General features: G+C 43.0%; 1 protein-coding gene across 1 annotated transcript in view; it reads left to right on the forward strand.

Annotated features, from left to right (window-relative positions):
* Positions 1-13,144, forward strand: part of LOC123764853 (mucin-3A-like) — a 51,234-nt gene extending 38,090 nt beyond the window's left edge. The window contains exon 4 of the mRNA XM_069302764.1: positions 11,648-13,144. Within this exon, the coding sequence (XP_069158865.1) occupies positions 11,648-13,144 (1,497 nt within the window). The remainder of the gene's footprint in view (positions 1-11,647) is intronic.
* Positions 13,145-14,677: the final 1,533 nt, after the last annotated feature.

Consider the following 14,677-nt stretch of genomic DNA (forward strand, 5'->3'; position numbering starts at 1 on the left):
GTAACCCCTTGTATGTATGTACTTGTAACCCCTTGTATGTACTTGTAACCCCTTGTATGTATGTACTTGTAACCCCTTGTTTGTATGTACTTGTAACCTCTTGTATGTATGTACTTGTAACCCCTTGTATGTGTGTACTTGTAACCCCTTGTATGTATGTACTTGTAACCCCTTGTATGTATGTACTTGTAACCCCTTGTATGTACTTGTAACCCCTTGTATGTATGTACTTGTAACCCCTTGTATGTATGTACTTGTAACCCCTTGTATGTATGTACTTGTAACCCCTTGTATGTACTTGTAACCCCTTGTATGTATGTACTTGTAACCCCTTGTATGTATGTACTTGTAACCTCTTGTATGTATGTACTTGTAACCCCTTGTATGTATGTACTTGTAACCCCTTGTATGTATGTACTTGTAACCCCTTGTATGTATGTACTTGTAACCCCTTGTATGTACTTGTAACCCCTTGTATGTATGTACTTGTAACCCCTTGTATGTATGTACTTGTAACCTCTTGTATGTATGTACTTGTAACCCCTTGTATGTATGTACTTGTAACCTCTTGTATGTATGTACTTGTAACCCTTTGTATGTATGTACTTGTAACCTCTTGTATGTACTTGTAACCCCTTGTATGTATGTACTTGTAACCCCTTGTATGTACTTGTAACCCCTTGTATGTACTTGTAACCCCTTGTATGTACTTGTAACCCCTTGTATGTATGTACTTGTAACCCCTTGTATGTATGTACTTGTAACCCCTTGTATGTACTTGTAACCCCTTGTATGTACTTGTAACCCCTTGTATGTATGTACTTGTAACCCCTTGTATGTACTTGTAACCCCTTGTATGTACTTGTAACCCCTTGTATGTATGTACTTGTAACCCCTTGTATGTATGTACTTGTAACCCCTTGTATGTACTTGTAACCCCTTGTATGTACTTGTAACCCTTTGTATGTATGTACTTGTAACCCCTTGTATGTACTTGTAACCCTTTGTATGTATGTACTTGTAACCCCTTGTATGTACTTGTAACCACTTGTATGTACTTGTAACCCCTTGTATGTACTTGTAACCCCTTGTATGTACTTGTAACCCCTTGTATGTACTTGTAACCCCTTGTATGTACTTGTAACCCCTTGTATGTACTTGTAACCACTTGTATGTACTTGTAACCACTTGTATGTACTTGTAACCCCTTGTATGTACTTGTAACCCCTTGTATGTACTTGAACCCCTTGTATGTACTTGCAACCACTTGTATGTACTTGTAACCCCTTGTATGTACTTGTAACCCCTTGTATGTACTTGTAACCCCTTGTATGTACTTGTAACCCCTTGTATGTACTTGTAACCCCTTGTATGTACTTGTAACCCCTTGTATGTACTTGTAACCCCTTATATGTACTTGTAACCCCTTGTATGTATGTACTTGTAACCCCTTGTATGTATGTACTTGTAACCCCTTGTATGTATGTACTTGTAACCCCTTGTATGTATGTACTTGTAACCCCTTGTATGTATGTACTTGTAACCCCTTGTATGTACTTGTAACCCTTTGTATGTATGTACTTGTAACCCCTTGTATGTACTTGTAACCCTTTGTATGTATGTACTTGTAACCCCTTGTATGTACTTGTAACCACTTGTATGTACTTGTAACCCCTTGTATGTACTTGTAACCCCTTGTATGTACTTGTAACCCCTTGTATGTACTTGTAACCCCTTGTATGTACTTGTAACCCCTTGTATGTACTTGTAACCACTTGTATGTACTTGTAACCCCTTGTATGTACTTGTAACCCCTTGTATGTACTTGTAACCCCTTGTATGTACTTGTAACCCCTTGTATGTACTTGCAACCACTTGTATGTACTTGTAACCCCTTGTATGTACTTGTAACCCCTTGTATGTACTTGTAACCCCTTGTATGTACTTGTAACCCCTTGTATGTACTTGTAACCCCTTATATGTACTTGTAACCCCTTGTATGTATGTACTTGTAACCCCTTGTATGTATGTACTTGTAACCCCTTGTATGTATGTACTTGTAACCCCTTGTATGTATGTACTTGTAACCCCTTGTATGTACTTGTAACCCTTTGTATGTATGTACTTGTAACCCCTTGTATGTATGTACTTGTAACCCCTTGTATGTATGTACTTGTAACCCCTTGTATGTACTTGTAACCCTTTGTATGTATGTACTTGTAACCACTTGTATGTACTTGTAACCCCTTGTATGTATGTACTTGTAACCACTTGTATGTACTTGTAACCCCTTGTATGTATGTACTTGTAACCACTTGTATGTACTTGTAACCCCTTGTATGTACTTGTAACCCCTTGTATGTACTTGTAACCCCTTGTATGTACTTGTAACCCCTTGTATGTACTTGTAACCACTTGTATGTACTTGTAACCCCTTGTATGTACTTGTAACCCCTTGTATGTACTTGTAACCCCTTGTATGTATGTACTTGTAACCACTTGTATGTACTTGTAACCCCTTGTATGTACTTGTAACCCCTTGTATGTACTTGTAACCCCTTGTATGTACTTGTAACCCCTTGTATGTACTTGTAACCACTTGTATGTACTTGTAACCCCTTGTATGTACTTGTAACCCCTTGTATGTACTTGTAACCCCTTGTATGTACTTGTAACCCCTTGTATGTACTTGTAACCCCTTGTATATACTTGTAACCCCTTGTATGTACTTGTAACCCCTTGTATGTACTTGTAACCCCTTGTATGTACTTGTAACCCCTTGTATGTACTTGTAACCCCTTGTATGTACTTGTAACCCCTTGTATGTACTTGTAACCCCTTGTATGTACTTGTAACCCCTTGTATGTACTTGTAACCCCTTGTATGTACTTGTAACCCCTTGTATGTACTTGTAACCCCTTGTATGTACTTGTAACCACTTGTATGTACTTGTAACCCCTTGTATGTACTTGTAACCCCTTGTATGTATGTACTTGTAACCACTTGTATGTACTTGTAACCCCTTGTATGTACTTGTAACCCCTTGTATGTACTTGTAACCCCTTGTATGTACTTGTAACCCCTTGTATGTACTTGTAACCACTTGTATGTACTTGTAACCCCTTGTATGTACTTGTAACCCTTTGTATGTACTTGTAACCCCTTGTATGTACTTGTAACCCATTGTATGTACTTGTAACCCCTTGTATGTACTTGTAACCCCTTGTATGTACTTGTAACCCTTGTATGTACTTGTAACCCCTTGTATGTACTTGTAACCCCTTGTATGTACTTGTAACCCCTTGTATGTACTTGTAACCCCTTGTATGTACTTGTAACCCCTTGTATGTACTTGTAACCCCTTGTATGTACTTGTAAACCCCTTGTATGTACTTGTAACCCCTTGTATGTATGTACTTGTAACCACTTGTATGTACTTGTAACCCCTTGTATGTACTTGTAACCCCTTGTATGTACTTGTAACCCCTTGTATGTACTTGTAACCCCTTGTATGTACTTGTAACCCACTTGTATGTACTTGTAACCCCTTGTATGTACTTGTAACCCTTGTATGTACTTGTAACCCCTTGTATGTATGTACTTGTAACCACTTGTATGTACTTGTAACCCCTTGTATGTACTTGTAACCCCTTGTATTGTACTGTACTTGTAACCCCTTGTATGTACTTGTAACCCCTTGTATGTACTTGTAACCCCTTGTATGTACTTGTAACCCCTTGTATGTACTTGTAACCCCTTGTATGTACTTGTAACCCCTTGTATGTACTTGTAACCCCTTGTATGTACTTGTAACCCTTGTATATACTTTGTAACCCCCTTGTATGTACTTGTAACCCCTTGTATGTACTTGTAACCCCTTGTATGTACTTGTAAACCCCTTGTATGTACTTGTAACCCCTTGTATGTACTTGTAACCCCTTGTATGTACTTGTAACCCCTTGTATGTACTTGTAACCCCTTGTATGTACTTGTAACCCCTTGTATGTACTTGTAACCCCTTGTATGTACTTGTAACCCCTTGTATGTACTTGTAACCCCTTGTATGTACTTGTAACCACTTGTATGTACTTGTAACCCCTTGTATGTACTTGTAACCCCTTGTATGTACTTGTAACCCCTTGTATGTACTTGTAACCCCTTGTATGTACTTGTAACCCCTTGTATGTACTTGTAACCCCTTGTATGTACTTGTAACCCCTTGTATGTACTTGTAACCACTTGTATGTACTTGTAACCCCTTGTATGTACTTGTAACCCCTTTGTATGTACTTGTAACCCCTTGTATGTACTTGTAACCCCTTGTATGTACTTGTAACCCCTTGTATGTACTTGTAACCCCTTGTATGTACTTGTAACCCCTTGTATGTACTTGTAACCCTTGTATGTACTTGTAACCCCTTGTATGTACTTGTAACCCCTTGTATGTACTTGTAACCCCTTGTATGTACTTGTAACCCCTTGTATGTACTTGTAACCCCTTGTATGTACTTGTAACCCCTTGTATGTACTTGTAACCCCTTGTATGTACTTGTAACCCCTTGTATGTACTTGTAACCCCTTGTATGTACTTGTAACCCCTTGTATGTACTTGTAACCCCTTGTATGTACTTGTAACCCCTTGTATGTACTTGTAACCCCTTGTATGTACTTGTAACCCCTTGTATGTACTTGTAACCCCTTGTATGTACTTGTAACCCCTTGTATGTACTTGTAACCCCTTGTATGTACTTGTAACCCCTTGTATGTACTTGTAACCCCTTGTATGTACTTGTAACCCCTTGTATGTACTTGTAACCCTTGTATGTACTTGTAACCCCTTGTATGTACTTGTAACCCCTTGTATGTACTTGTAACCACTTGTATGTACTTGTAACCACTTGTATGTACTTGTAACACCTTGTATGTACTTGTAACACCTTGTATGTACTTGTAACACCTTGTATGTACTTGTAACCCCTTGTATGTACTTGTAACACCTTGTATGTACTTGTAACACCTTGTATGTACTTGTAACCCCTTGTATGTACTGTAACCCCTTGTATGTACTTGTAACCCCTTGTATGTACTTGTAACCCCTTGTATGTACTTGTAACCCCTTGTATGTACTTGTAACCCCTTGTATGTACTTGTAACCCCTTGTATGTACTTGTAACCCCTTGTATGTACTTGTAACACCTTGTATGTACTTGTAACCCCTTGTATGTACTTGTAACCCCTTGTATGTACTTGTAACCCCTTGTATGTACTTGTAACCCCTTGTATGTACTTGTAACCCCTTGTATGTACTTGTAACCCCTTGTATGTATGTACTTTACCTAAATAAACATTTGAATTTGAATTAAATATGTAAATTATACTTCTTTTTTGTTAAGAGTCTCTTGATAAGATTGTTTAGAGTCTCTTGATAAGATTGTTAAGAGTCTCTTGATAAGATTGTTTAGAGTCTCTTGATAAGATTGTTAAGAGTCTCTTGATAAGATTGTTTAGAGTCTCTTGATAAGATTGTTAAGAGTCTCTTGATAAGATTGTTAAGAGTCTCTTGATAAGATTGTTTAGAGTCTCTTGATAAGATTGTTTAGAGTCTCTTGATAAGATTGTTTAGAGTCTCTTGATAAGATTGTTTAGAGTCTCTTGATAAGATTGTTTAGAGTCTCTTGATAAGATTGTTTAGAGTGTCTTGATAAGAGAGGATAAGAGAGGTTTGTGATTGACGGGGAAAGATTCGTCGTTGTTCTGTGTACAATGTGTAAGGAATTAGTCCAGTCAGTAATATGGTGTCCAGACACACACACAGATCACACTAACCTCATGCATCAAATGAACAAATCCACAAGGGCCGTGACGAGGATTCGAACCTGCGTCCGGGAGCATCCAGACACTGGGATGCCCGAGCTATTGACATAGCTCGGGTGCAGGGGGGGGGGGGTTGTGTAAAAGCCTGGTTTGTGCCTCGGAGAGGCTACGGGATCCAGTAAGTTCAGTAGAACTTCGGTTTCAACCCTTTTAACCCTGTCGTAGCTCAGTCCATTAAGGCAGTGTCTGGGATGCTCCCGGACGCAGGTTCGAATCCTCGTCACGGCCCTTGTGGATTTGTTCATGGTGTCCAGCACTGTGTAGTGTACACGGAGGCCTGACATGAGCACATCATGTTGAACCTCACGGAAGTTAGCTACGACTTGTCGAACCTTATTGCTGATTGGTTGTCATGTATGCGTTCACTTGCCTGATTGGTTGTCGTGTATGCGTTCACTTGCCTGATTGGTTGTTGTGAATGCGTTCACTTGCCTGATTGGTTGTCGTGTATGCGTTCACTTGCCTGATTGGTTGTCGTGTATGCGTTCACTTGCCTGATTGGTTGTTGTGGATGGGTTCTTCACCTTGACTAGCTGTCGTGTATGGGTTCTCTGATCTGATTGGTTATCATTGCCGAGCTCTCCGACCTGATGGGTGGTCGTGGACCACCTTCCCGGCCTGATTGGACCTCACCACTCGCCACCAGCTTTACGGCCATCTCACAACTTTGCGAACTCTTTATCGCTCAAGATAATCTAGTGACGGTTGTTACGATCCGTCGTTAGTGACCGCAAACGGCCTCGTTAACGCGGAGATGACCAAGAAACGCAAGATATCGGAAACAGTGATGATAGACGCAGGTAGATGTGAGGGATGCGCAGGGACGCGCTGCCCAGGATGAACTATAGACAGAGGGACGGGTTGAGGGGAGAACAGGCTAGTAATGAACCAGTAGCCTACGGGCTGACCAAGCCAACTGTTGAGGTAGGCAAGCTTGTTTGTCCTCACCTACTTGTGCTTGCTGGGGTTGAGCTCTGGCTATTTGGTCCCGCCTCTCAACTGTCAGTCAACTGGTGTACAGATTCCTGAGCCTACTGGGCTCTATCATATCTACATATGAAACTGTGTATGGAGTCAGCCTCCACCACATCACTGCCTAATGCATTCCATCCGTTAACTACTCTGACACTGAAAAAGTTCCTTCTAACGTCTCTGTGGCTCATGTGGGTACTCAGTTTCCACCTGTGTCCCCTTGTTCGCGTCCCACCAGTGTTGAATAGTTTATTCTTGTTTACCCGGTCGATTCCTCTGAGGATTTTGTAGGTTGTGATCATCTCTCCCCTTACTCTTCTGTCTTCCAGTGTCGTAAGGTGCATTTCCCGCAGCCTTTCCTCGTAACTCATGCCTCTTAGTTCTGGGACTAGTCTAGTGGCATACCTTTGGACTTTTTCCGGCTTCGTCTTGTGCTTGACAAGGTACGGGCTCCATGCTGGGGCTACATACTCCAGGATTGGTCTTACATATGTGGTGTACAAGATTCTGAATGATTCCTTACACAGGTTCCTGAACGCTGTTCTGATGTTAGCCAGCCTCGCATATGCCGCAGACGTTATTATTTTTATGTGGGCTTCAGGAGACAGGTTTGGTGTGATATCAACTCCTAGATCTTTCTCTCTGTCTGTTTCATTAAGTACTTCATCTCCTATTCTGTATCCTGTGTCTGGCCTTTTGTTTCCACTGCCTAGTTTCATTACTTTGCATTTACTCGGGTTGAACTTCAACAACCATTTGTTGGACCATTCACTCAGTCTGTCTAGGTCATCTTGTAGCCTCCTACTATCATCCTCTGTTTCAATCCTCCTCATAATTATTGCATCATCGGCAAACATTGAGAGAAACGATTCTATACCCTCTGGGAGATCATTTACATATATCAGAAACAGTATAGGTCCAAGGACTGACCCCTGCGGGACTCCACTTGTAACGTCTCGCCAATCTGAGACCTCACCCCTCACACTGACTCGTTGTCTCCTGTTGCTTAGGTACTCCTTTATCCAATGGAGTACCTTCCCTTTCTTTCCAGCCTGCATCTCCAGCTTTTTCACTAGCCTCTTGTGTGGTACTGTATCAAAGGCTTTCTGACAATCCAAAAATATGTAGTCTGTCCACCCTTCTCTTTCTTGCCTGATTTTTGTTGCCTGGTCGTAGAATTCAAGTAACCCTGTGAGGCAGAACCTGCCATCTCTGAACCCATGTTGATGCTGTGTTACAAAGTTATTTCGCTCCAGATGCTCCACTAGCCTTCTTCGCACAATCTTCTCCATCAGCTTGCATGGTATGCAGGTTAGGGACACTGGCCTGTAGTTCAGTGCCTCCTGTCTATCCCCTTTCTTGTATATCGGGACTACGTTAGCTGCTTACCAAATATCTGGCACCTCCACTGTTGCCAGTGATTTGTTATACACTATGGAGAGTGGTAGGCACAGTTCTTCTGCTCCTTCCTTTAGTATCAAAGGGGAGATTCCATCTGGGCCTATAGCCTTTGTCACATCCAACTCTAGTATACACTTCCTTACTTCCCCGCTGGTAATCTCAAACTCTTCCAGTGGTTCCTGGTTAGCTATTCCCTCGCTTATCTCTGGAATTTCTTCTTGCTCTAAGGTGAAGACCTCCTGGAATTTCTTATTCAGTTCCTCACACACTTCCTTGTCGTTCGTAGTGAATCCTTCTGCCCCTATCCTTAATTTCATAACCTGTTCCTTTACTGTTGTTTTTCTCCTGATGTGGCTATGCAGTAATTTAGGCTGAGTCTTTGCCTTACTTGCGATGTCATTTTCGTATTGTCTTTCTGCCTCTCTTCTCATCCTGACATATTCATTCCTGGCATTCTGGTATCTTTCTCTGCTCTCCAGTGTCCTGTTATTCCTGTAGTTTCTCCATGCCCTTTTACTTTGCTGCTTTGCTAGCCCACATCTCTGATTAAACCATAGGTTTCTCAATCTTCATGTCACTATTTTCCTTTTGGACTGGAGACAAACTTGTTTGCTACGTCCTTGCACTTCTGCGTGATGTAGTCCATTATATCTTTGGCCATCTTTCCCCTGAGCTCTGTTTCCCATGCTATATCTGTTAGGAATTTTCTTATCTCCTAATAGTTTCCCTTTCGGTATGCTAACCTTTTGGTTTCGGTATCCCTCCTCGAGTTCAATAACCCTTCTTCAATCAGGTACTCAAACACCAGTACACTGTGGTCGCTCATTCCTACTGGGTCCTCAAAACCGATTTTTATTATGTCGGAGTCGTTCAGAGTGAAGACTAGGTCGAGTCTCGCTGGTTCGTCATTGCCTCTCATCCTTGTGGGTTCTCTGACAAGCTTGGTTAAAAAGTTTCTTGTCACAACCTCCAATAGTTTGGCTCTCCACGTATCCTCGCCTCCATGGGTTCCTTGTTCTCCCAGTCAATCCTTCCATGATTGAAGTCGCCCATGATGAGCAGGTGGGATCTATTTCTACAGGCAGCAGAGGCTGCCTTCTCAATTATAGTGTTAACTGCCATGTTGTTGTTTTCATACTCTTGACTGGGTCTTCTGTCATTTGGTGGAGGGTTGTATATTACTGCTACTACTATCCTTGGTCCTCCCATTGTCATGGTGCCTGCTATGTAGTCTCTAAACCCCTCACAACCCGGGATGGCCATCTCCTTAAAACTCCATTCCTTTCTCAGGAGTAGGGCCACTCCGCCTCCTCCCCTACCTTCCCTCTCTTTCCTTATTACTGTGTACTCCTGGGGAAACATGACATTCGTTATGATTCCAGAGAGTTTTGTTTCAGTGAGTCCGATTACGTCTGGGTTCACTTCTTGTGCTCTTTCCCTTAGTTGACTTGTCTTGCTTGTGATCCTATCTATGTTCGAGTACATTGCCCTGAAACTGACTCTCTTCTGCTTCTCCTCTAGGGGGGGGGGGCGCTGTGGGATCTGGGGTGAGTGGGAGCTGGTGGGAGAATCTGGTAAGGGAGAATGGTGGAGGAGGGAGGGCTTGGGGGGTGGGGGAGAGGGGAAGGGTAGGGGGGTGGGGGAGAGGGGAAGGGTAGGGAGGTGGGGGAGAGGGAGGGCTTGGGGGGGTGGGGGAGAGGGGAAGGGTAGGGGGATGGGTGAGAGGGGGAGGGTAGGGCGGGAGTGTGTGTGTGTGTGTGTGTGTGTGTGTGTGTGGGTGGGTGGGTGGGTGCGTGTGGGTGTGTGTGTGTGTGTGTGTGCGAGGGCGTGCGTGCGTGTGTATTCACTTAGTTGTTCTTTCGGGGGTTGAGCTCTGCTCTTTCAGCTAGCCTCTCAACTGTCAATCAACAGGTGTACAGATTCCTGAGCCTACTGGGCTCTATCATATCTACATTTGAAATTGTGTATGGAGTCAGCCTCCACCACATCTCTGCCTAATGCATTCCATCTGTTAACTACTCTGACAATGAAAAAATTCTTTCTAACGTCTCTGTGGCTCATTTGGGCACTCAATTTCTACCAGTGTCCCCTAGTGCGTGTGCCCGTTGTGTTAAATGGTCTGTCTTTATCTCCCTTATCAATTCTTCTGAGAATCTTGTATGTGGTAATCATGTCCCCTCTAACTCTTCTGCCTCCCAGTGACGTGAGGTTTAATTTTCGTAGTCTCTCCTCGTAGCTCATACCCGACAGTTCGGGTACTAGTCTGGTGGCAAACCCGTGAACCTTTTCCAGTTTAGTCTTATGCTTGACTAGATACGGACTCCATGCTGGAGCCGCCTACTCCAGGATTGGTCTGACATATGTGGTATACAAAGTACTGAAAGATCCCTTGCACAAGTTTCTAAAGGCCGTTCTTATGTTAGCCAACCTGGCAAATGCCGCTGATGTTATCCTCTAGATGTGTGCTTCAGGGGACAGATCTGACGTGATATCAACCCCCAGGTCTTTCTCTCTCTCTCTGACTCTTGAAGTATTTCATCTCCCAAATGATACGTTGAATCTAGTCTCCTGCTCCCTACGCCTATCTTCATTACATTTGCTTGGATTAAACTCTAACTACCATTTGTTCGACCATTCCTGCAGCTAGTCCAGGTCTTTTTGAAGCCTGAAGCTGTCCTCTGTCTTAATCCTTCTCATAATTTTGGCGTCGTCAGCAAACATTGAGAGGAATGAGTCTATAACCTCTGGGAGATCATTTACGTATATCAGAAACAGGATAGGTCCAAGTACAGAGCCCTGTGGGACTCCACTGGTGACTTCACACCAATTTGAGGTCTCAAACCTCACTAACTCTCTGCTTCCTATTGTTTAGGTACTCCCTTATCCACTGGAGCGCCCTACCAGTTACTCCTGCCTGTTTCTCCAGCTTATGCATCAGCTTTTTATGGGGTACTGTGTCAAAGGCTTTCCGACAGTCCAAAAAATGCAGTGCGCTCATCCTTCTCTTTCTTGCTTAATCTTTGTCACCTGATCATAGGTTTATCCTGAAGGCAAGATTTATCCTGAACCCATGTTGATGGGTTGTCACGAAGTCCCTTCTCTCCAGATGTTACTAGATTTTTTTTTTTACTAGATTGTTACTAGAATCACCCCTGCTCTAGGTACATGAAGCCCATCCTGAGCACTCAGATGCCTCCTTCCGTAGACGTGTTCCGGTAATCAGTGAAGGAGACTGCGTTTGATTTGCAATATTTGTCTAGTAGGCAAGTGAGTCTTAAGTGCTCCAGACGACCATTAAGAGTCATTTTCCCCTTCTTGGACGGTTGCCACATGTGATCGGAATCCCTCCTACTTTGATCCTAATCCCCCCCCCCCTGGCTGTCTTAAACCTCTGAATTAGTGCCTTACTCCTATCTCCTCCTACCTTACTCCTATCTCCTCCTACCTTACTCCTATCTCCTCCTACCTTACTCCTATCTCCTCCTACCTTACTCCAATCTCCTCCTACCTTACTCCTATCTCCTCCTACCTTACTCCTATCTCCTCCTACCTTACTCCTATCTCCTCCTACCTTACTCCTATCTCCTCCTACCTTACTCCAATCTCCTCCTACCTTACTCCTATCTCCTCCTACCTTACTCCTATCTCCTCCTACCTTACTCCTATCTCCTCCTACCTTACTCCTATCTCCTCCTACCTTACTCCAATCTCCTCCTACCTTACTCCTATCTCCTCCTACCTTACTCCTATCTCCTCCTACCTCACTCCTATCTCCTCCTACCTCACTACTATCTCCTTCTACCTTACTCCTATCTCCTTCTACCTTACTCCTATCTCCTACCTTACTCCTATCTCCTACCTTACTCCTATCTCCTCCTACCTCACTCCTATCTCCTCCTACCTCACTACTATCTCCTTCTACCTTACTCCTATCTCCTACCTTACTCCTATCTCCTACCTTACTCCTATCTCCTCCTACCTTACTCCTATCTCCTCCTACCTTACTCCTATCTCCTCCTACCTTACTCCTATCTCCTCCTACCTCACTCCTATCTCCTCCTACCTCACTCCTATCTCCTCCTACCTCAATACTATCTCCTACCTTACTCCTATCTCCTCCTACCTTACTCCTATCTCCTCCTACCTTACTCCTATCTCCTCCTACCTTACTCCTATCTCCTCCTACCTCACTACTATCTCCTACCTTACTCCTATCTCCTCCTACCTTACTCCTATCTCCTCCTACCTTACTCCTATCTCCTCCTACCTTACTCCTATCTCCTCCTACCTTACTCCTATCTCCTCCTACCTTACTCCTATCTCCTCCTACCTTACTCCAATCTCCTACCTTACTCCTATCTCCTCTTACCTCACTACTATCTCCTCCTACCTTACTCCTATCTCCTTCCTCACTCCTTTCTCCTCCTACCTCACTCCTATCTCCTCCTACCTCACACCTATCTCCTCCTACCTCACACCTATCTCCTCCTACCTCACTCCTATCTCCTACCTCACTCCTATCTCCTACCTTACTCCTATCTCCTCCTTCCTCACTCCTTTCTCCTCCTACCTCACTCCTATCTCCTACCTCACACCTATCTCCTCCTACCTCACACCTATCTCCTCCTACCTCACTACTATCTCCTCCTACCTCACACCTATCTCCTCCTACCTCACTACTATCTCCTCCTACCTCACACCTATCTCCTCCTACCTCACTACTATCTCCTACCTCACTCCCTCCAGCACTGATACACACAACTGGTTCCTTCCTACATCCAGCCATTATATTCACAAACAAATCACACATATAGCAATGATAAACTTCACTATGGCTGTTGGGTGGGCTCGAACCTTCAGCCTAGGCACTGCCATCTGTAGTGTGGTACAGTGGTAGAGTATGTGGCTGGCAGGGTGGTATATTGTTAGAGTATGTGGCTGGCAGCATACCTTGGTCGTGGGTTCGCATCTCACAGCCCCAGTGGACTTTCCCATCACTCATAGTGTTAATAATATTCCCCTATTCTGCTTCCGGATGGCGCACCCTTAACCTGTTTCCACGGTGCTCTGGCATAGGCCAGAGCCTATGCCAGAGCACCTGGGAACCACCCACCTCGTCGCACCTGGGAACCACCCACACAACTAAATGGGAATAATAATAAATAATAATAATAATTTTTATTAAGGTAAGGTACATACATACAAGGTAAGGTACAAAAGTTGATAAATTTATAGATAGAGCTAGTTATATACAATGCCTAAAGCCACTATTACGCAAAGCGTTTCGGGCAGTCTACAGTCTCTGTAGGAATAGCCTACAACCTCTTCTCTTCGTCTTTCTTAAATGTATGTATGTACTTGTAACCCCTTGTATGTATGTACTTGTAACCCCTTGTATGTATGTACTTGTAACCCCTTGTATGTATGTACTTGTAACCCCTTGTATGTATGTACTTGTAACCCCTTGTATGTACTTGTAACCCTTTGTATGTATGTACTTGTAACCCCTTGTATGTATGTACTTGTAACCCCTTGTATGTGTGTACTTGTAACCCCTTGTATGTATGTACTTGTAACCCCTTGTATGTACTTGTAACCCCTTGTATGTATGTACTTGTAACCCCTTGTATGTATGTACTTGTAACCCCTTGTATGTATGTACTTGTAACCCCTTGTATGTACTTGTAACCCCTTGTATGTATGTACTTGTAACCCCTTGTTTGTATGTACTTGTAACCTCTTGTATGTATGTACTTGTAACCCCTTGTATGTGTGTACTTGTAACCCCTTGTATGTATGTACTTGTAACCCCTTGTATGTATGTACTTGTAACCCCTTGTATGTACTTGTAACCCCTTGTATGTATGTACTTGTAACCCCTTGTATGTATGTACTTGTAACCCTTGTATGTATGTACTTGTAACCCCTTGTATGTACTTGTAACCCTTGTATGTATGTACTTGTAACCCCTTGTATGTATGTACTTGTAACCCTTGTATGTATGTACTTGTAACCCCTTGTATGTATGTACTTGTAACCCCTTGTATGTATGTACTTGTAACCCCTTGTATGTATGTACTTGTAACCCCTTGTATGTACTTGTAACCCCTTGTATGTATGTACTTGTAACCCCTTGTATGTATGTACTTGTAACCCCTTGTATGTATGTACTTGTAACCCCTTGTATGTATGTACTTGTAACCCTTGTATGTATGTACTTGTAACCCTTGTATGTATGTACTTGTAACCCTTGTATGTACTTGTAACCCCTTGTATGTATGTACTTGTAACCCCTTGTATGTACTTGTAACCCTTGTATGTACTTGTAACCCCTTGTATGTACTTGTAACCCCTTGTATGTATGTACTTGTAACCCCTTGTATGTACTTGTAACCCCTTGTATGTACTTGTAACCCCTTGTATGTACTTG

The sequence above is a fragment of the Procambarus clarkii genome, chromosome 48 (genome assembly GCF_040958095.1).
Source record: "Procambarus clarkii isolate CNS0578487 chromosome 48, FALCON_Pclarkii_2.0, whole genome shotgun sequence".
NCBI lineage: Eukaryota > Metazoa > Arthropoda > Malacostraca > Decapoda > Cambaridae > Procambarus > Procambarus clarkii.